The 23,363-nt window shown below is 39.6% G+C and overlaps 1 protein-coding gene across 3 annotated transcripts in view; it reads right to left on the bottom strand.

Moving 5' to 3' along the window:
- ptprq (protein tyrosine phosphatase receptor type Q) overlaps positions 1-23,363 on the bottom strand; it is a 203,270-nt gene that overhangs the window by 24,294 nt on the left and 155,613 nt on the right. For 2 of the 3 annotated variants that reach the window (XM_067999470.1, XM_067999468.1), the window contains exons 43-48: positions 22,135-22,354; positions 18,604-18,677; positions 14,420-14,519; positions 13,862-13,990; positions 6,088-6,114; positions 5,426-5,507 (exon numbers count right to left, since the gene is read on the bottom strand). In XM_067999470.1, the coding sequence (XP_067855571.1) occupies positions 5,426-5,507; positions 6,088-6,114; positions 13,862-13,990; positions 14,420-14,519; positions 18,604-18,677; positions 22,135-22,354 (632 nt within the window). The remainder of the gene's footprint in view (positions 1-5,425; positions 5,508-6,087; positions 6,115-13,861; positions 13,991-14,419; positions 14,520-18,603; positions 18,678-22,134; positions 22,355-23,363) is intronic. The other variant, XM_067999469.1, reaches the window with a different exon arrangement.

Genomic DNA, 23,363 nt, shown 5'->3' on the forward strand with positions numbered 1-23,363 from the left:
GGGATGACAGTGAATAGGCAATGGCTAATATTTAAAGAATGTGTGCAGGAATTACAACAATTATTCATTCCTGTCTGGCGCAAAAATAAAACAGGAAGGTGGCTCAACCGTGGCTTACAAAAGAAATTAGGGATAGTATTAGATCCAAAGAGGACACATAAAATTGCCAGAAAAAGCAGCAAGCCTGAGGATTGGGTGCAGTTTAGAAGTCAGCAAAGGAGAACAAAGAGGTGGATTAAGCGGGGAAAAATAGATTATGAGAGTAAACTAGCAGGGAACATAAAAACCGACTGTAAAAGCTTCTATAATAGGTCAAGAGAAAAAGATTAGTGAAGACAAATGTAGGTCCCTTACAGTCTGAAATGGGGGAAATTATAATGGGGAACAAAGAAATGGCAGAACAATTAAAAACATACTTTGGTTCTGCCTTCACAAAGGAGGACACAAATAACCTACCAGAAATGTTAGGGAACCAAGGGTCCAGTGAGAGGGAGGAACTGAAGGAAATTAGTATTAGTAAAAAAATAGTGCTAGGGAAATTAATGGGGCTAAAGGCTGACAATTCCCAAGGCCCAATAATCTACATCCCAGAGTACTAAAGGAAGTGGCCCTGGAAATAGTGGATGCATTGGTGATCATCTTCCAAAATTCTATAGACTCTGGAACAGTTCCTACAGATTGGAGGGTGGCAAATGTAACCCCACTATTTAAAAAAGGAGAGAGAGAAAAAACAGGGAATTACAGACCAGTTAGCCTAACATCAGTAGTGGGGAAAATGCTGGAGTCTATTTTAAAGGATGTGATAACAGAACACTTGGAAGGCATTAACGAGATTGGACAAAGTCAGCATGGGTTTATGAAAGGGAAATCATGCTAGGTAACTAGTAAAATAGATAGGGGAGAACCAGTGGATGTGGTGTACTTGGATTTTCAGAAGGCTTTTGATTAGGTCCCACACAAGTGGGCAGGAACATGGCAGATGCAGTATAACGTGGATAAATGTGAGGTTATCCACTTTGGTTGTAAAACCAGAAGAGACAGATTATTATTTGAATGGTGATAGATTGGAAAAAGGGCAGGTGCAACGAGACCTGGGTGTCCTTGTACACCAGTCGCTGAAAGCGAGCATTCAGGTGCAGCAAGCAGTTAGGAAGGCGAATGATTTGAGTACAGGAACAGGGATGTCTTACTGCAGTTGTACGGGGCCTTGGTGAGACCACATCTGGAGTATTGTGTGCAGTTTTGGTCTCCTTATCTGAGGAAGGATGTCCTTGCCATGGAGGGAGTGCAACGAAGGTTTCCCAGACTGATTCCTGGGATGGCAGGACTGACATATGAGAAGAGATTGAGTCGACTAGGCCTATATTCACTAGAGTTTAGAAGAATGAGAGGTGATCTCATCAAAACATATAAAATTCTAACAGGACTAGACAGACTAGATGCAGGGAGGATGTTCACGATGATGGGGAATCCATAACCAGGGGTCACAGTCTCAGGATACGGAGTATGCCATTTAGAACCGAGATGAAGAGAAATTTCTTCACTCAGAGGGTAGTGAACCTGTGGAATTCTCTACCACAGAAGGCATTAAATATATTTAAGAAATATATCTATCTCCTTCTTGATGCTAACGGGATCAAGGGATATGGGGAAAAAGCGGGAACAGGGTACTGAGTTAGACAATCAGCCATGATCATTTTGAATGGTGGAGCAGGCCCGAAGGGCCAAATGGCCTACTCTTGCTCCTATTTTCTATGAGTCTATGATTATCCGAAAACACAATGTCAGATTCCACACGTATGCTGACGGCACCCAGCTCTACCTCACCACCACCTCTCTCGACCCCTCCACTGTCTCTGATTTGTCACACTGCTTGTCCGACATCCAGTACTGGATGAGCAGAAATTTCCTCCAACTAAATATTAGGAAGACCGAAGCCATTGTCTCCAGTCCCAGCCACAATCTCCGTTCTGTAGCCACCGATTCCATCCCTCTTCCTGGCCACTGTCTGAGGCTGAACCAGACCATTCGCAACCTTGGCATCCTGTTTGACCCTGAGATAAGCTTCTGACCACATATCCGCTCCATCACCAAGACTGCCTACTTCCATCTCCGTAACATCGCCTGTCTCCGCCCCTGCCTCAGCTCATCTGCTGCTGAACCCTCATTCATGCCTTTATACCTCTTGACTTGATTATTCCAATGCTCCCCTAGCCAGCCTCCCATCTTCCACCCTTCATAAACTTGAGCTCATCAAAAACTCTGCAGTCTATATCCTAACTCGTACCAAGTCCCGTTCACCCATTACCCCTGTGCTCCCTGACCTACATTGGCTCCCAGTCCGGCAATGCCTCGATTTTAAAATGGTCATCCTTGCTTTCAAATCTCTCCATGGTTTCACCCCTCCCTATCTCTAACCTCCTCCAGCCCTATAACGCTGCAAGATCTCTGTGCTCCTCCAATTCTGGCCTCTTGCGCATCCCGATTTTAATTATTCCATCACTGGAGTCCTTGCCGTTAGCTGCCTAGAACCTAAGCTCTGGAATTCCCATTCTATACCTCTCCGCCTCTCTCTCCTTCTTTAAGATGCTCCTTAAAACCTACCTCTTTGATCAAGCTTTTGGTCACCTGCCCTAATATCTCCTTATGTTGCTTGGTGTCAAATTTTGTTTGATAACCCTCCTGTGACATGCCTTGGGATGTTTTACTACAATAAAAGCGATATACAAATGCACGTTGTTGTTGTTAAATTAGGACATACTGCAAAAGATGATTGGCTGGAATTTCCGTGGGGTTCCCCTGATCGTTGACAGAAGATTGGTGTAAACCCTAGAGAAACAGACAGGGGTTTCCTCCAACCTTCCATCAAAGTTAACATGGGGAAAGGGGATCCTCAAAGTCCCAGCATAAATTGGCTGGGGGTGCACTGAAGTGTGAGAAAAATTGGGTGGAACCTACCCAGCTGGCTTGTATCTGATGGGGCCTTGGCATATAGAATTCTATCCATCCAAAACTTGATGGGAAGCAGGGTCAATAGAAGAACTTGGCCATGCCAAAATTCCAGTGGCTCTAGCCTCCATTTTACCCAATGATCTGGATGCCAGGAAGAACCAAACATACAAGTAACTGTGGGGGCAGAAGTTGGGCCTATGGAGGGTCCTAGCCTGGAAGCCACTGGAGGTGCTGGCAAGCAATGATTCAGATTGGCCTTTTTATAAAGAGAGTCAATCAGCTATGGAAAGTGCATTTTTGGAGGGGACCTGCCAGCTGCTCTCAAAAGTGGCCAAGTGTTGCTGCCTCTCCCACTCCCTCCTCTCCTAATGGGCACCCAAAATGCACCCATGCTGGCATGGGCATCTGCATAAGATATTAACAAGAATCGACCCTGCCTTGACCCTGGTTAATCCGACAGAGTAAAGAGCACAGTGCCATGGCACCCTCTCAACTGCACTTAAACTGGCAGAGTGAGCCCGAGGAATTTTTGAGGCAAAACTATCTAGATAATAGGGTTTTCTTCATTCTCCAAAAGGAAAGCAACTTCCACATAGCACTACAAAAAGCTCTCTCTTTCACACCATACATTTTCATTGGACCCCAGTGTCACCAGACAGAAATCAGTACCACAAGTGCCCCATCTAGGAGGGCACCACTAATAAAATAATCTAATTTGGGATTTAATCCAACTGAAAGAAGCATAACATAAACTAAATTAGTATTTTGTTATTGTATCAATTATACAATTAATGTCCTGTGGTGCCCACCTGTCGCAGAAGGCAACCATACTAGAGGTATGCTCCTTCTGGGCATTAGCAATTTTTTTCCAGGAAGAAGAAAAGTTACACATACCAAAATACAACTATCAGCCCTTTAAAATAATTTTGACAAATGTTAATAACTTTCAGGCTGAAAGAAATAGACAAAACCAATTGACAGATGCTTAGTATGTGGAGGATGCTTTCCATTTCAAAAAAGACTCAACTAAATAGTTCACAAAAGCTATCTCATTCATAACTCTCCCTATGGAAAGCTAGCAGCAGCATAAGACAGCACATCCTTTTACCATCTGGCAGGATTCTAGGCATGGAGCAGGTTGACAAGGAGGCACAGCCTCAGCCAATGGCAGTGAAAGCCAGAGAGAATGAGTCAGAACATATGATTACTGAGTCCCATTTTCTCTGGAAAAAGTTCATATTAAGTGCAATCAATCTGTTTCCCTACAAGTAACCAGTCCAATGTGTCATTAATGTTTTTTGCCCTAGTGCTTTCTCTTGGTGACAATATATGGTGTACATTTTCTCACACCTATCCTAATGCTTCTTCTAGGTGCTTGCTTTGTGGGGTGAGTTAGTGAGATGGCTGGCTGGCCCTGCCTGCTTTATGGCACATCTTGTGGCATTTGAGTGAGAGGGCTGGATGGGCGGGATGTTGCACTGCCTTCAGAAATAGCAGCCTCATCCATCGTATTCCAGTCATGCTTCTGCTACCAAGGCACTCCTTCAGCATGTACACTGATCTGCATGGGAACATATCTGAGGGCAGCAGTAAGATCTGTGAAGCCTTGCCTCAAAATTCTCTTCATCTGATGTCCCATTATTTTACAGCTGGACAAGAAAACCTTCTGTAGATAGAGCCCAAGGCCTCTATAGCATAGTCTGAGCATTCACAAGAGATACTCCAATTAGGATGTCTGGCACTGTGGGCTCCACTGAAGATGGCCCTGGAATTACCACATAAATATGATACAAAATATAAAACAATAAAATAAAACTCTAAACCTAGCATTTACCTACTTCTCTTTCTGAATTATATAGAACAGTAATTAACTGTTCCACATTTAAATCAAATATATTTTTTTCATTTTACTCTTTTTATCCATTTGTTTGCTTTCCTGGTTCCACACTACCCTTTTTCAAGCAGAATGGCATGATAATCACGGTCCTGAATTTCTCCATAGCCACTGTCAATGTTGCTTACTGCCCCAGAAATTGACTTTCAAATACAATTTAAGGCTAGATTTCAAACTCAGGCTGCTCTGAATGGAAGTCCAATATTCTAGTGTTGAAATTATCTTGATCCTGCCCTGAAGAACAGAATATTTTAAAAATTATGTACAACTCTGTTGAATTAATCTCTGTCTAATGAACATTCACAGTGACACCCCAGCAAGAAAAATTTCAATGTGGGGTGGTCTGCAGAGGATCAACCTACGCTGACACGGTTGGTAAATTATTCCGATCAGGTTGCCACATATAGTGAAGAACCTAAATCAGTGTAACATTACTATATAAACATTAAACCTGGTAATTAGGTATTGATTATCAAGGCCAGGGTTCTCACTGGTCTCACATGCACTAAACTAGACATGAATTGTGACATGTGAAGCTGCTAAATTCTTGGTGTGTTGTGACAACTGTTGGAGACATACCGAAAATTCTTCTTGAAACCTCAGGTTGTTGTTAACACACAGGTCTTCAACATGCTGCATGAATGATTTCTTGTTAATGGGCCTGTGGGACAGAAAGAATCAAAAAAATAATGAATTACAAATTCACATCAGTTTTGTTCAAAATCTGCCACCTGTGTATAGGTCATTCTGCTGATGATAGATTGCACTCAAATAATGTCATAGTTAAGTCCTTGTACTTCTTTAGAATTACGCACAACTATGTTTGAAAATGTAATATTCAAATAGTAGATGATTTGTTTGGAGAAATGTTTATTAATACAGTACGTAGATGCGACACTCTTTTGAAGATTTTTTGTACCACATAAAGTTCTTTCTTGGGATTTGGAATTTTAAAAAAGTACATAATCAAAGTATCTTTATTCTAATAATGACATGTTTCCTGCACTACGAGGAATTTAAATAAGCCCGTATTGCTTCCAAAGCTGAAACACAGACATGTAAGGTTCACTCCAGAGAGACAAAAAGCCCTTCTCCAGTTACCATGCAATTGGTCATGCTTTTATGATTTATACTCTGGTTGGTAGTTTGGCTTTTAATCTGACAGAAAATGGAAAAGAAATCACAGATCAGATTTTATCAAACTATGAACAAAAACCACAGAGAAATTTTCAACTACTTACTTCAGAGATTTCCTATAACTGAGTAACCTGCAATGCAGAGATTTTGTAAAGTTTTGTAAAGTATTTTCTAAATACAATATGTATTTGTTTTACAGACATTACAATATACAAAAATGTAACATAAATTGTGGAATATGCAACAAATATTATGCTTTGTGAAAATTGAGAACACATCATTTCCACTTTTTAATTAAATGAATATAAATATTTTTAGATGCAAATTATTATGGCCTGAAAAACCTGTCATATATCTAAATTTAGTATTAGGAGATATAACTATGCTTTAAAGTACATACTTACAAAACTGCATTATTAAAAATAAGAAGCTGACTTTTACATGATTATTAGTGTTTCATAGATTTTTATAACATGACTATTACTTTTACTGCATTGCACTGAAAGTCAAGTCAGGCCAGGACTAATGTGACCTGTTATTATTTCATTTAAAACTTTGCTATGAATTGGACTTTACAGTTAATTAAAATCATTTAATTTGTATATGAATGCACATTAGTCAGTGAATCCCAGTTTAAACTTAATTTTCCTATTTCCTTTCAGCGATGTACCCATATTGAATTAAATTATGGTGATTTGCATTAAGATAGGTTAGACAACTAAGTGAGTTTATCTTGTGAGTAGCTGAGCCTTTTAGATCAGTGAAGGTCCTAGGCTCAATCTGTGGACTGAACTAAGTTGGCTTGGCTGGGCAGTAGAAGGTGTGTTTCAATTGGGTTAATGTAAGGAATCTTACAACACCAGGTTATAGTCCAACAGTTGGACTATAACCTGGTGTTGTAAGATTCCTTACATTTGTCCACCCCAGTCCATCACTGGCATCTCCACATCAATTGGGTTAGGGAAGGGGAAAATCATTCATGGTTTTCACTACTGATTGTGCATATGTGGTCATCAGTTAAGGACAGGAACATGCTTGACTGTAATAGTCCATTGTCAAAAAGCCAAAACTCAGTCAAGGTTTACACATGAATCAAGGCCATTTAGATGAGGTATCACAGCTTGTGGAATTGTATTCCAGCATGAGTCAGCACCAGCATAAAGTGAAAGGAAGAATCCAGAACCTAATGAAATCTTGCCTACAAATGGAATTTTTATATATCTAAATGACACAAAACTGTATCTTTGTGTTGATGAATAACAAACACTGATTCTGAAATTCTGCAAGGGTTCTGCTGGTCTCCCACCATAACTCTGGCTAGCGACCAGCGGAATCCCCAGGGAAACAGCATAGATCTAGTTATGCTGGGTCTCTGCCATTTCCGGGAGTCTCTTCATTGACGTGTAAGGGGTGGAGCTTCTATCTGACCCTTACAAGGCAAATGAACAGGCAGGGAACAGAGACGTTCCACAGGCATTTGTGTGGCGGCTATGATAAATAAGTGGAGGCATATTGGCCTCCACAATGTTGTATGTGGCCTGGACCACTGAAGACCTCCCGATTTAAAAAAGCAAATTCTGAAGTTTACCCCCCTTGCTCAGTAGGCCGAAGATATAATGGCTGGGTTTGATTGGGTGGGTGGATGCCGGAGTTTCCGGCAAGTATGGGTAGCTGTGTAAAAGCGATGCACCCTAAGTGGTGCTTACATCCGCCAGGCCTATGCAAATACGGTGCTCTCCTGAAAAACGCCAATGTGGTCAGTACTGGAAGGTAATGCTGGAATTGCAACCTCAGGGATTCCGAGGCCACTATATTTACTTTTATGACTTTTATGCTCTCTACATTTTAAAAAAAATGTTTGGTGAAATTGTTGAAGTGTACTTTCACAACTGAAAGCATTAACTTTTTATTACTATCGAGTTTTATTCCCTTTTTTACTTTAGTTTTTGTGTGCGTCTACCCTTTAAAACCCATATAAATTACTATTCTGTCCATTTTCACAGATGTTCACATGGTATATTTTTATGCTTTTTTCTAAATATGTATTTCATGTTTAGAGTATTGATTTTACTTTAAGCAATTTTATATCTGAATCTCACAGCTGGACACAGTGACTTTTTATTAAATTTGTTATGGTCATAAATGGTGTGCCAGTTTTCCATAACTATAATATTAACATGTACATTGCAAGTGTTTGCCAAGAATTTGCAATCCACCAAATTTATTGATTAATTGGCATTAATAGGAAATTCTAAAATGTAAAAGTGCAATGATGAGATATCGTTTTGTAAACTTGTATATGCTAACATCACCTGGTGTTGTCATTATGAAAAACACACGTATTGAATATTATGAATTCTACAGTGTCCATTTAGCATTAAAATAACTGCAAAGGAGGAAGAATTACTCTGGTCATTATGTATAGTGACATCGTAGATGCATTCTTAAAGATCATATTTACGATTTTACTTTACACAGTAACCAGAGCGATTATTCTCCCAAAAAATCTTACAATTCATGAAACTGAAATTCATTGTTTAAGTTATGTCACATTTAATTTATTCAAATCCTGTGCAATAGAACAAATGTACTCTATCTTTCTTTAGTTTGGGAAAGTTATGGCCCTATAAACTGCATATTTGTATTTTAAGAAGGTACAGAATATTTAATGTACTTTTGCACCCTGGTATCAGATGTCCATTGTTCTCATGTGCATATTATATCACACACTCGTTGTTAACCAAGAATATGGTCTCCTCTTCGTGTACTCACCATACCCTGACAAGGCATGTTACACAATATGATGGACAGTGAAAAAAAAATCACAGTTTAATGTGTTGCTTTTATTCATTCAGGCCTTGTACATGCATAACTGGCTTCATTTATTGTGGACATATTGTCCCGAATGAATTCTGGCCATCTGTAATTCTTTAGAAGAACAAATATTTCTGTTACTTATATATTTTGCTATTCTTTATTTCTAACATTAAATAGCTAGTTCCATTTCATTAGAGAATTGTTTTTTTAACCTGCCGTTCTATTGGAAAATGAAGAGATTGCTTTCAACATACCCCTATCATATATTTCGTGCAAGAGGACAAAGAAGGTCAAGGAAGACATGCCAATAAGATTAGATAGCACCAGAGGCAAACTGCCTAGACCCAACAGTTTACCACCGATTGTAGCTGCAGGCCAGACACTGCTACCTGGCAATAACCGAGAGGAACTGTCTCCATAGGCTCTGGTTCAGCAGGGAGGCAATTGTAAACCTGATTCATTTGCTGCAAGCAGACCTGCCACCATAGGGACATCATGCCTATTGCAGTCAAGGTCACTTCCTCCCTCAACTTTTTGCGTATCCCTCTTTCTAGGCTAGTATAGGGGTCCTGTGTAGCCAATTTGCTGCATTCAAATATAACAAACATGTACCAAATGGATTGGTGAACAAGGTCAATACTTTTATATTCTTTCACACTGAATAACAGGAGCATTACATTGGTTACCCAATTTCACAGTGGTGTTAGATTTCCCAAAGTACAGAGAGGGATATTCCTAGCATCCATATGGCCATCTGGGTAGCAGGTTTCTACTCCTCCTCTGACACAACCTCCTGCTCCTCTTCACCTGTGCACTCTAACCCACCTGGTGTTACCTCCTCAAGTGGACTATCTGCAACATTTTGGGCGTGTGTATCTGTTATGGTACTTGGTGGGTTTTACTGGCATTACTTAAATAGAATTTTGTCAATTTATGGTACTGTTCATAATATTAAATTGCAGCATTTTTGACTTAACATTCACTAGCAGACACAGAAACATGGGAATGATAGATTGAACCTGTACTGCTTGTAACCAAAAATATAGAACCACTTAGCTTGGGGTTAGCTAGCTTGATATTGGGGTTCACTCAGAGTGTCAATAGAGTTTGTGTTTTTATTATTTTCATGGAATGAGGAGTGGTAAGAAACTGATGGATCTCACTGTGAAAACTGTATTTTGTCCATTCATGTATGTTATGTAAAACAAGTCAGTTTCTTGGTTTGCAACTGTGCCTCATGTCACTAGAGTGCATTTCAGTCTGTCTTCTGTAAAGATAGAAAAATGCTTGTGGCAACAAATGTGAAATTACAGTAGTTGGTATATGCATCGAGGGTTCTATGTTACAACCCCCAGGACTTGCTATCATTCAACTAGATATTGGGCAGTAAAGGTGCACTCCAGATGATAGGCGATGCAAGGTTAGCTTAAACGAATAATCAGTGACCCTGAACCTCAGACAATACCTGGCTCAAAGCCCAAAAATTTGTCACAGTGATGCAGGGTGCTATCTTGTTCTGGCCAACTGGCAATGCTGAGAGGCCGTGTCCAGGCCTGCAGTAATAGAAGTGGAACATTTGTTAGATTACTGGCTCTAAGGAACGCCTTCAAACAGAGTTTGAATTGCAAGCCATTGTGTCTGATGCTTTTGTGCTTGTGTGTATGCTTGTGTGCCAACGAGTGGGAAGGGGAACAAGATATAACAAGAGCAGGATGGTACTAGCCCTGAGCTTAGAGGAGGCTTCCGGATTGAATTTTACCAATTCCTTTCTAATCTAATAGAGATTTTCCAAATTATGAAAGGTTTTGAGAGTGTAAATAGTGAAAAATTGTTTCCACTGCTTGGCAGATCAGTAACAAGGACATATGTGTTGAAATTCAACTTTGACGGGGACGCAAAACGGGCGGTAGCGGATGGGATGCCCATTTTACACCCCACCTGATTTTCCTTTCCATTGCCTTTTTATTCTGAAATCATACCCAACAAGCTGTTTTGGAAATGTTTTGGTGTTCAAGTTGCTGAAATGTCCTGAAATGCTTAAGTTTGGTGGTGTATTTTGCTAATTCCACAGTTCCTGTTACTGCAACTTGATAATCTTTTGCATGAAATTGCATCATAATATGTCAGGATAGCAACACTTCAAGAGACTGAGCACTTCACTTACTGGATGACATAAATTTCCTTGCGTCTAAAGAATAACGAGGAATAACTGGAAGAAAGGAGCCATCAGAATGTTAGTTTGTAAATAAATAGAATGTTGATATTGGAAGTCAATGTGCCAAGCTTGCTTTAACATTTTGTCTTTATGTCAGAACATGTGCTGGTAACATGCAGGCGCTATTTACAGCAAGCCAACCAACTAAATTCTTCAACAACACAAGCAATTCTTTAAACAAAGCACCAGCACAGGTGGATGCACATTGCCACACCAGATCTACGATGTGTATCAAATAGTTCATGCTTTAAAACATGGTCACTCATGTAGGGATAATTGTAGCAACTGCAATTTAGTGATTCTACAGAACTACATAGATTTGTACTGCAGTGCTAATACTCATATAAATACCCAAGTGAAACAGAAATAAGAACATAAGAAATAGGAGCAGGAGTAGGCCATACAGCCCCTGGAGCCTGCTCCGCCATTCAATAAGATCATGGCTGATCTTTGACCTCAACTCCTCTTTCCCGCCCGATCCCCATATCCCTTGATTCCCTTAGAGTCCAAAAATCTATTGATCTCAATCTTGAACATACTCAACGACTCAGTATCCACAGCCCTCTGGGGTAGAGAATTCCAAATATTCAGGTCTTATTTAAATAGGTCTTATACGTTTAAACTATCGAAAGCTGGTGATAGTAGGGCACCAAAGTCCCGGGAAATGGTCTAGGTATCTAATTACATCGAAAAATAACATCTAATTTACTGATTTATTTTAGTTTTCCTGCTTCATCCTTTCTCTTCACTATCCTGAACTGAACAGTACAGCTGTACAGTACATGTTCCATGTGTATATTTGGTGTGAAGAAATTGAACACCGGGAGTAAAACTGTCCCAGTGCACATTTCAAATTTGATATTTACAAGCTGTGTGTAGGAATATGAATGACACCTGCAGACATGGGTAGACTGTGTTTGATTCTAGATTCTGAAGATGCAGGTATGCACAGGGAAACTGTGCATATACCTTACTTATACTCAGTGAAAATGACCTAGGCCTTCTTCCTCACTGCTGATTGGGGTTCATCGCTGGTGGGGAAAGGGTAGGATGGGGGATCCAGCAGGGCATGAGACTTCAACCCAACATGGGAGATGAGCCTTTGACTGAAGCTGACCTTCTGGCCTCCGGGTCATTTGAATGTGGGCAGGCTCCCAGGCTATGTTGGGGAGTCTCGCCAAAATGGGGGCAGAATTTAACACGGACAGGCTTCCAAGGCATTCATGCTGCCTGCAAAAGCGATTTTAAAAAAATAATTATGAGTCCTCTTCTTCAGCCTGCATAAATCCATGCTCTTTCAGTGCTTGCACAGGCGTAGATGTCAACAAAAAAGAAATTGGGGTCCCAAGCTGCCATCAGGAGAACTTTGGACCTGCTGAGCTTAACAGGCAGCCCTTATGTGAAACAATCAAAAGACACAAATCACGAGATACATATTAGAGGACATATTTTCCACATTTGCATATCATTCACATACGCTGTAGCCTGGGCACCAATGCAGGTAATGGGCAGAAAGCGCAAAGAAGTAGGGAAACAGTGAACAGCTCACTGAGCACCTTTCTACCCCAATCTGCTCCTGGTCTTCTGAAAAATCGCTGTGGCAAGGGGGTTGAAAAGTCAATGTATTTAATGGTTTCTACTTAATCTATGCAAAGATGAATTGTATTACTTTCTCCCCCCCAAAAAACTTTCTGAATAAGAACATAAGAAATAGCAGCAGGAGTAGGCCATCCGGCCCCTCGAGTCTGCTCAACCATTTAACAAGATCATGGCTAATCTTCTACCTCAAAGCCATTTTCCTGCACCATCCCCATATCCCTTGATGCCTTTAAGATCTAGAAATCTATCGATCTCTGTTTTGAATGTACACAATGACTGAGCCTCCAATGCCCTCTGGAGTAGAGAATTCCAAAGACTCACCACCCTCAGTGAAGAAATTTCTCCTCATCTCAATCCTAAATGGCCTACTCCTTATTCTGAGACTGTGACCCCTGGATCTAGACTCCCCAGCCAGGGGAAACATCCTCCCTGCATCTACTCTGTCGAGCCCTGTAAAAATTTAGTATGTTTCAATGAGATGTTCAATGTGATGTTCCCAAACACAATCCCTCCAGTATTACATTTTTAATTGATCATTGCTTTGACATTTTTTTTTATTCACTGCAATCAGTGGTAAGAAAAACCTGAATGTTTCCTTAAACTCTTTAATACTGTATGATGTACAGTTTTCATTTTATTTCAAAATAAAATATTTTATTTGAATAAATACCTCCTCAAAAAGTTGCAAACTTTGGTGTACTTTTGAGGGGATGTAAATTTAGAAGGAAAGTCACAATTAAGGAGGCAAAATATAAACATAACTTCATGTCAGGTATTCAGGCAGGGAGCTGATTAACCAGACAAAGTAATTACATGCTAAAGGCTCACTCTAATACATTCACACTTCTCAATCAGCTCTCTTATCCCTGTAATTGATTGAACTTCTAATTTCATTTGTTCAACCAAGTAAGGCACAGGTCAATTCGTGAGTAAAGCATAATTACAATTTATCATGTTAAAATATTGTATCTTTAAATATCACCTTAATCTTTCTTTAAATCAATTAAAAATTTAGTGACGTCTATTCAGTTTTAAAGAAGAAAGAACGTGTTGCTGCGTTTTTTTCATGCCCAAGGAAGATTGACTGCTTTTATCTATGCTGGTATGAAGTGTCTAAAAGATGGAGTTTGGCCTTTCATAAAGGAGTTGAGTGACCTCAGTAAATAACAGCACTGCAAACACTTCCAAACAAGTACAGGTCAGAATAGGGTCAGGACCCTTTGGTTGCTAGGATATCGGAAGCTCACCGTGTCAGCTTCTCCTCCTTTAGTTCCAGGTCTGTCACTGCAATCATCTGGTCCAGCTTGAATTTAGTGTCAATAATTTCAGCATCCCTTGGAGAGTATGTGCCTCCTTCCTTCTGCTTTTGTCTTATTCTGTACATGGATTACAGACACCAGCAATACTCAGTATAAATACACAGCAAAAGAGATTATTAAAAATGTTAAACTTTTAGATTCTTTTGGCTGCAAAACTATATAAATCGTAAAAAGCTTTCATACTGAACCCAATTTGAACTCTGGCAAAACAATGCAAAAGTATTGAGGACTTTGTTTTTCTTGCAAAAGGCAAATTTGTGGCAGCATTGGCAGCCAAAGTATTTTCAAGCTCTTTGCCTACTTTGATTCTATGCTGCAGGTGTACAGAGAAATTAGGGAAAGCAAGGTGGGATGGGGAATTTTGTGTCCCATCAGACATTATTCATATTAAATAAATAACAGTATTTTAATTAACTATACGATGCAATTGTCAGGATAGCTGTGGGGGGAGTTGAATTAAGAGCTTATAAGATTTGTCCTTCCTACCTTGCAATCACATAGGCAGCTATCACAAGGAGAATGACAGAAAGCACACACAAAGTCACTGCAAGGATGATTTCAATAGTTCTTCCTGACAGACCTTCGGCTGTAATAGCAATAAAAAGAACATTTTGCATGTCATAATACGTACAACTATCCATACTAAAAAGGGTATAGCAAATGCATTGCTGTTTGACTAACAGTCTTGTACAGCAATAAAAGACCACACTTTTAGATCTGGCATCATGCATGAATTTTTGCCAAATTGTAAATGAGTTCATATTTTAAAAGACAATAAACTGCCAAAATATTTTTCGGGTACATTCCTGTGTGATTTTAAATAAAACTAGTAACCTGATTTTAACTCTGGGCCAGTTCCTGGCAGATGAGTAGCGGTGTGAGTTAGAAACTCACCCGCTGCTCTAGTAATGAGGCCTGGGATATTTTAACTCCCACTGACTACATCGGGACCTGACATGCATATGGCTTTGGGCGGGTGTCCTTGTTGCCCTTGTTCTGTTGAACACGTTAAAATCGTGGACTGTCAGCTCCTGGCATTTCCAGGGAGGGTAAGTAACCTGCGTGATTTTAACTGCCCACTTGGCCGATTTCCGCCTGGCAGGCAGGGCTAAAAAGATTTATATCTCAATGTCTGCTTAGCAAAGTACATGGTAAGTATAAATGCAATCAACTTTTCTAACATTAATAAAGTGATCACAAAGAATGCAGTCACTGAGATAGGAACGAATATGTCATAAGTTTAAACCATGATTTAAAAAGTGAAATGTAACCTTAGGTCAGGGGAAAACAGTGATTAGAGACTCTTGGGGTCAGTCCCTTTTTACAGCATGAACACATATAATGTGACTTAACCGTTAAAATCGGCTGTCTGGTTTTCAAATCATTAGAGCTCTTGAACAGCAAAAACAATGAACAAACACATCTAAGAACTGCAGAAAATAATGTGAAGTATAATTGGGAAAACACAAGACACTTGTTTCACCATCAATAGGTGCTTTGAACTGGACAAAGCAACAAAGCCTTGTTTATACAGGTTCATTAAACGGAGTCAAATCAGTTGCTGTGCAAACAAGTTTAACCCTTTGGTATGCTGGGTCCTGTGGCAAGGATTTCTTTCTTGTAACTGCAGCTAAAAAATTATTACAAGCGTATGTTGAACATTTCAATACAAAATCTCTTTGCACAGAGACTTAAAAATCCCAATTTGATTAACATGTTCCAAATATATTTATCTTCCAATTTAAAAAGTTAAATACAGTGACATATTTGATATAATTTTTTGAAATTTCTTTTTATAATGACTTATATTGTTAGCAACTAAAAAGCTAAATAATATAAATGGCATAATGTAAAAATCTACGCCCCAAATATTCACGGGCAGCGATCCCACCTCCCAACAGTTACGCCTGCCGGTGCTCTCCAGGGCTGACTCTGCTGGAGTTTGTGGTGTCAGCGGGGGAGGGGATAGGTTTTGGGGATAATGGTAGAAAATGGCTAACACTGGTATCACAGGTAAGTGAAGTTAGCCTAATTGACCACAGGCAGACAGTCTGGTGCTTAACAGACTTTTGCTGGCAATGCAGATAGGAAACACACTCCTAAGCAAACCAATTAAAAAAAGGAGATAGGATTAAGAAAGTAGAAGAAATGCACCTAAGACAGCTTACAATGCAAACTAAATTAAGATCTAACAAAGTGTGATTTTAATCAACTAATATGATTCACAGAAGGTAAGAAAGTTTAAGAGTGATGGAAAAATACTGAGAGAAAAGGAATGAGTTCAGCCCAGCAGAATGAAGGCAACCTTGAGAAATATAGATAAGAATGGGACCCAGCAACTTAGTCTTGCCTTGGAACAGTCAGGAAGACGGGGATCTGTCAGGTGACATGAATTGGTTACTAATGGGTATAAGAACCAGGGTATCCAAGGAGAAATCGAGCAGCTTGGACTGAAGACACCGGAGGTCAAGCTCAGAGCATACTAGGTCCACCCAATCGGTTGTCTGCTTGTAAGTATATAGACGTATATCACTTGCTTGCTTGCTATGATTGATTATACTCATATTTCTTAATAGAGTATTAAAGTTGCTTACACTTGACTCTCAGACCTATTAATTGATAAGATTGGCATAAGTTAAAAATTTTCAGGGACACCTCATTTGCATTAGGCTGGTGGGTTTCTGTGCCACTAAGAGCACAACTCTGGTGCCCACCTGCTGCATAAGGCTGGAAAATCCAGTGCCTGCGTGCATCCGGAGTGGAGGGGGGCAGGCTCCCTCCAAAACCCCATCCTTCTTTCTTTTTGCTTTCTGTGTAGGAAGGCTGATCCAAATTTTTTGTTACAAAGGACTGACCTTTCTTTGGGGTCCAGACACTTCCCTCTCATGGACACCCCCCGCCCCCCACCCCTGATGGGGCCCACTTGCATCCATTTGGAGGCCGGTATGCCTCATCATTCTCGGCGTATCATCCTTCAATAATATATTGGGTTCCTCCCAAGCTGGAGAGGCATCAACTCCCAGCGTAGGGAATCCCCACCCCCAGCTCCGCCCCTTTGGCATCATAGGCATTGTAATGGGTGGGAGGAGGTTTTGTCCTTGTGGCGGGAGTCCAACTGATCCCTTGAGGAAATATGGGGCTTTATCCTTCATATTATAAAGATGAATAAGAATGACTTTGCTGATACGTCCACGAGGCAAATGGAGCATATCAAAGGGGGAACACTAATAGTACCGTGGTCTCATGCTTATGCTATGCAGACATCAGTATGAAACACACTGTCAGAAAGGAGAGAATTAAATGACATGCCAGAATGAATGGCTTTATACCATAAATTTCACTCTGCAGAAGAATTAGTACTGAATTACCATTGAATTAATTTTCTAATAGACATTACATTCCAATTCAAATTACTAAGAAAATAGAAAGATAATTATTGGCAGTGGTATTCTGCCGAATATATTGACCTATAGAAGCTGTTTTACAATCAGCAATGAAATATTTACTGTCTTTTAAGTCCTCTAACTAATAAACTTTTAATTAAAATGATAGAATATAAGTGTTTCTTTCATTTTTATAAACTTTGATAAACAATAAGCACTCTGAACTTAAAAAAGAGAACAATATTCATTGTGCAGAAAATGCAAAACTTTTAATTCCCATGTGCAATGCTGAATGCTGATCTTAAACAGTGTCCCAATACTCGTTCATTGGGCAGAACTTTCAACTTCGGTGGGGGAGTAAAGTGGGCGATATCGGATCAGCCACCCATGATACACCCGCTCAATTTTCCTTTCCAGGGTGTATAACGGACGACCAATCAGATATCGCTTGTTTTATAACTCATCAAAGCTGAAACTTCTGGCCGAAATCTCCAAATCCAATAATTACTTGGACACCAAAACATGGAAGGTGTTTAACTTAGCTGAAAGTTTAAATCAGAAAAATAGACAGGAGATGTGGTGAACAAACGAAAACAAACATATGGAAATAACTTTCAACCACCAATTACTGTGCCTGTAACTTAACAGCCAGTAAATTTTTCTAAACAGTCCGTATTGTGGTAAGAATGGAGGGAACTTTTCACTGGAAAGGAAAGTTGGGTGGGGCGTTTAATGGGCATCTGATCTGATATCGCTCGTTTTACATCCCTGCTGAAGTTGAAAGTTCGGGCCAATATTATTAACAGTGACATAAAGACTAAGGTCACTAACAGTTTGTAGTACCAAAGAACCAAAAAAGTAGTTTATTTGGCAGCGGATGTATGTACATTCAACTTGCAATCCTCGTACATGGTTTTGTGGCTCAAATGTTCTGTAGAATTGGGAAGGAAGGACCACGGGGTGTTGTAGGATTGGTCTGTCTGTCTATCTATCTATCCCTCCATCCATTGCTCTTATCTAGCTAGCTAGCAATGGATACCAAGGAGAAGCTCTGCTACACTGCTGATGAGATCAATGTTGGGACCCATAAGCCATTGTGAAAAAGCCAAAATACATTGGCAGCACATGACGAGTTACATTAGCTTTAATTTAACCCCTTTTGGACCTCTCCATATCAACATGGAACTCTTACACCATCACAAATAAAGAATTCAAATATACGAGACCATAGCACCTTAATATTACCAAAAAAAGAAACACTTTTCAATTCTAAGTCATATGAATTACCTAGGGTTCTGATTGGATCAGAGTAATCTGAATCAGTAAATTGTCTTTGAAAGTTTGTTGCTCGAAATTTGAATCTAAAAGAAAAAAATGACAAATTTATTACAAATAAAGTTGACTATAAAACATCTTTATAGAGAGATTATTTCCTAGTACATCTGCTGTGAATTTGGATACCTTATAAACTTTCTCAGATTCAGTGGCGTCAGTCACTCCCATAAGCAAGTCTGAGTGTCTTACTTTTTTATGGGACTAGACTCACAATGCCCTATATCTGTTTGCCCTATAGCAGGACCTCGCTATAATAACATTATCCTCTTGTGATCTGAGCCAGCTATTCATGTCAGCCTTGGCTCAATAGTAGCACTCACACCTCTAAGCCATTCCAGAGACATGAGCACATAATCTAGGTTGACACTTCAATGCAGTAGTGAGGGAGTGCTGCACTGTCAGAAGTACAGTCTTTCAGATGAGATGTTAAATTAAGGTCCTGTCTGCTCTCTCAGGTGGACACATGGGTGGATCCCATAGCACTATTTGAAGAAAAACGGAGTTCTCCTGGAGTCCTGACCAACATTTATCTCTCAACTAACATCATCAAAAACAGATTACCTGGTCATTTATCTAATTGCTGTATGTAGTACCCTGACTTGTGCAAATTGGCTGCCAGATTTCCCTATACTACAACAGTGACTATACTTCAAAATACTTCATTGGTTGTGATGTGCTTTGGGATGTACTGAGGACCAGAAAGGCACTATTTAAATGCAAGTTCTTTCTTTTGCATGTATACTTTCTTCAATCTCTCTGAAGGCAGACCAAACAAACAATTTGTGAGGTCGGGCTTGATACAAAAATTGTTAAGTTGCCGTATTTCATACAGAGCAAAAGTTATGAGTAGATTCACTTGATTTAATTGTACAACTAATCTTCAAATAATGATACAAAATAAAGAACACGCCACACTTCTCCACATCAGTGGGACCTCTTATTTGAATTAAATAAGGTGTCTTCTAACTATCGTCCAGCATTTCTAACCTCTGTGCATCAGCAAAGAATCTCTCAGCAAAGACCTTGCAGCTTTCCCTTTAACAATTCTGACTACCCTCGCAGTCTTTCTGTTTCAAAAGGCTGTTTCTTTATATTGCTGTGTCTCTCTTTTTATCTTCCTCTTAACAGACAGAGATCAAAAGGCTTTCCAACACAATGGATGAGAGACATTCTTTGATTACCTAGACAAACTAACAAATTGTTTTTTGTTTAGTCTCTGAGGAAAGCAGCTTTCCTTTAGCATATTAACCACCTTTCATCTAGATGCCCTTTTAAAGTTTGTGGATATGGGCTTAGCTTAAATTTTTTTTTTAAAAACCCTTAATTTCAAATCCTTTTTGTGGAAGGTTGGTCAAAAAATCTTGAATTGTGACAACACTTAAGACTAGAAACTAGTAATATTTTTATGAAACCAAACAAGTTTAATAGTTCAAACAACTTATGTATCTTTACCAGACAATCAGATAGGTAGCATTGAGGGGCAACAGACCTATACAAAAATTGTCATTTTATTAATTTTTTCCTCAAAAGACAAGATTCTGGATTTTAGCCCAGAAGATTAGATGCATAGATACGATGGGGCGAATGGCCTCCTTCTGTGTTGTAAATGTCCAAGAGTTCTAAATAGAACAACAACTTACATTTATATAGCACCTTTAATGTAGAAAAATGCCTAAGGCACTTCACAGAAGCATAATCAGAAATAAAATTGACACTAAGCCAAAGAAGCTGGACAACGGACAAGAGGTGTTAGAGGGGGATAGTGTGGTCAACCGTATCAAAGGCTGCAGAGAGGTTGAGAATGATGAGGAGGGATAGTGCATCACGGTCAGTCACAGAGGATGTCATTTATGACTTTGGTTAGAGCTACTTCAGTGCTCTAGTGGGGGCGGAAACCTAACTGGAGAGGTTCAAACATAGAGTTGCGGGAAAGAAGGGCACGGATTTGGAAGGCGATGACAGTTAAAGGACTTTGGAGAGGAAAAGGAAGTTGGAAGCAGTTTGCAAGGACAAAGTTGTTTTTTTTGAGGAGGGGGTGATGACGGCAATTTTGAAAAAGAGGGGAACAGTACATCAGGAGAGGGAGCCATTTACAATGTCAGCTAGCATGGGGGCTAGGAAGAGAAGTTGGGTGGTCAGAGATTTAGTGGGAATCAGGTTCAAAGAACAGGAAGTGGGTTAAGATAAGCTCGGACAGGGCATGAGGGGAGATGGAGAGAAGCTAAAGAATGAGGCGGGTTCAGAGCTCGAGTTGGAGGGAGCCTTGGGGGAAGTTTGGCTTGGGGGGCAAGGAGTATAGGGGATGCGACAGAGGCAGCTGAATGAATGGTATCAATCTTAGTGGCAAGGAAGTCAATGAGCTTCTCGCACTTGTTGGAGGTGAGGACGGAGAGGGCATGGGAGACAGATTTTAGTGGAGAAAATAAGCTGGGAGTTATCTTTGCAATCAAAGATGATCTTGGAGTAGTGAGTGATCTTGGCAAAGGACAGCAGGACCTGATAGTGCTAGATGAGGCCAAGCCAAATGTGGCAATGGATGGCCAGTTTTGCGCCAGATACGCTCACGTCTGCACCTCTTGGACTTGAGGGAGTGAATATGGGGGCCATACTAGGGCGAACGACCAGGGTGGAAGAGAGTAAGGGTTTTACCGGGGACAAGGGCATCAAAGACAGAGGTAAGGGAGAGAATGAGCAAATAGACAGCTGAACAGGACCTTGAGGTCAAATCATACTGTTACTTACAATACCAGCAGCAAAAACACTAAAAATTTAAATTTGCTTTATTCTGGTCAAATTTTAAAAGTATATCTCAGTCTATCTAAAGCCATCAGAGGGATAGATAGGCCAGAAAAACTCTGCGGAAGATCAGCAGTGAACTGCCATGTGAGGTTAACATTCAGGTAACTTATGCCAGTTCATGCTGGTAAGTACTGCTGCTATTTTTATTTTGGAAAGTTGAGGAGAAATAGTTTCACAGTCATCACTAGGCCGTTATTTCAAAATGTAAAATACATAGGTGGCGCAAGGTTGTAAAACACAGATGGCATTTGGAATCCATACCCTGACAGCAATAAGAATTTGTGCAGGCATTTTTTTTTAGATTAATTACCTAATGGTGATAATGTAATGCCTCCACCATATTACCACCTAAGGTGCTTCTGTTAGTGTTGCTGGGTTTAAGCACATATGGTACCTAAACTTAAACTGAATCTCAATAACTGCACTTGACACCACACATATATACAGATGTCCCTCTCCTAGGCCCCTCCCCAGTGCTACAGCAGTAAAATTTCGCTGCAATAATAATGAGTGAGCAGCAAAGAACAAGAACTTAACATTGCAAAGAAAATAGAGAATCCTGTTTTATTTGTGCATTTTTTGCTAGTTTCTTATAAATCAATACAAACATCACTGTAATGTTGCTGCTTCTATTGTATTGAAAATTATACAACAAAAGGAATCAGAATCAAGTATTTTACTTACAAGTACTGCTTATCATGTTTTAGGGGTCCATTGCAAATTTTCTCTGCATTTTGTCGACACAATTTTTCAGCTCCGATGGTATACGTTTCTTCATTAGCATTCTCTCTGTAAGTGTTTGTTCTACTGCATGGTGGATTTTTAAAGCCTTCATTTGCAAAATATGGCTTTGGCTTCCTTACATAAGCATCATACCATGTAGAAATATTTCCATCATTTATAGCTGTTAAGAAATTAGCCAACATTAATTGAGTTACATGCGAACCTGTGAGAAATAAAACACCCTGATAAAGTTATTCACCATAAATTTAAGACAAACCATTAATGCAGTGGAGCTGATCTGAAAATCTCCATTAGTTTTCAATGAGACTTAATAATTGCATTTAAAATAAATTAATTTATTTTTGCATGTCTCACTGTAAATAATAAATTGCTTATTTCAATAGTTTTGCAGCAGTTCACACTTTTCCATGAAAATCTCACTGATGGGTATAGTCTGAACTTGGTAATTAAGACAAAGCTCTCTTTTTCAACTGTTTTGATAATTTGATATACTTATAATTGCTCCAAAGCATGTTTAAATTTGTGGAGCACACACAACTTGTAGTTGAGAGGATGGCACAGTAACCTGGATTATCTTTCCTTCTTATAGGGAGGAATCTGGCCTCCACTTAGCACCTTCATACAGCAGCATGGCAGAGAACAGGAACTTAAGGGTAAAAATTCTGATGCAACCGTTCCAGGCATGCCGAGAGTGCATATTACTAAACTGTACATTTCCAGCCCATAATTTACTATCTATTAAAGTCAATAGATGAAAAATCACTGGCTGGGAATGTACAATTAAGTGATGTGTGTTCCTGGTGTGGGTGCATCAGAATTATCACTCCTAGAAGAGAATCAAACCTGCATCCCCACATTGCTGTGTCATTGTGTATTGTTTCTGTCTTACACCACTGTGCCTCCGCATGACAAAGCTCTTTATTATTATATCCAATTTGGATGGGAGAATAACAATATTAAATAAGATTATAAAGAAATATTATAAGTTCAAAAAATGTAAACCGGAAAAATGAAGTAACAAATGAGATATTGTAAGTATGTACTGTAAGAACATAAGATAAAGTGTGAACAAAATGGCTGTAGAAACTCAGGTAGACCAGTGAAAAGTAATCATGGGATTAACTCAATACATTGGGCTATTCATGTACTAATGTCTTCATGGAATCACT

Source organism: Heptranchias perlo, chromosome 18, assembly GCF_035084215.1.
Source record: "Heptranchias perlo isolate sHepPer1 chromosome 18, sHepPer1.hap1, whole genome shotgun sequence".
Taxonomy (NCBI): domain Eukaryota; kingdom Metazoa; phylum Chordata; class Chondrichthyes; order Hexanchiformes; family Hexanchidae; genus Heptranchias; species Heptranchias perlo.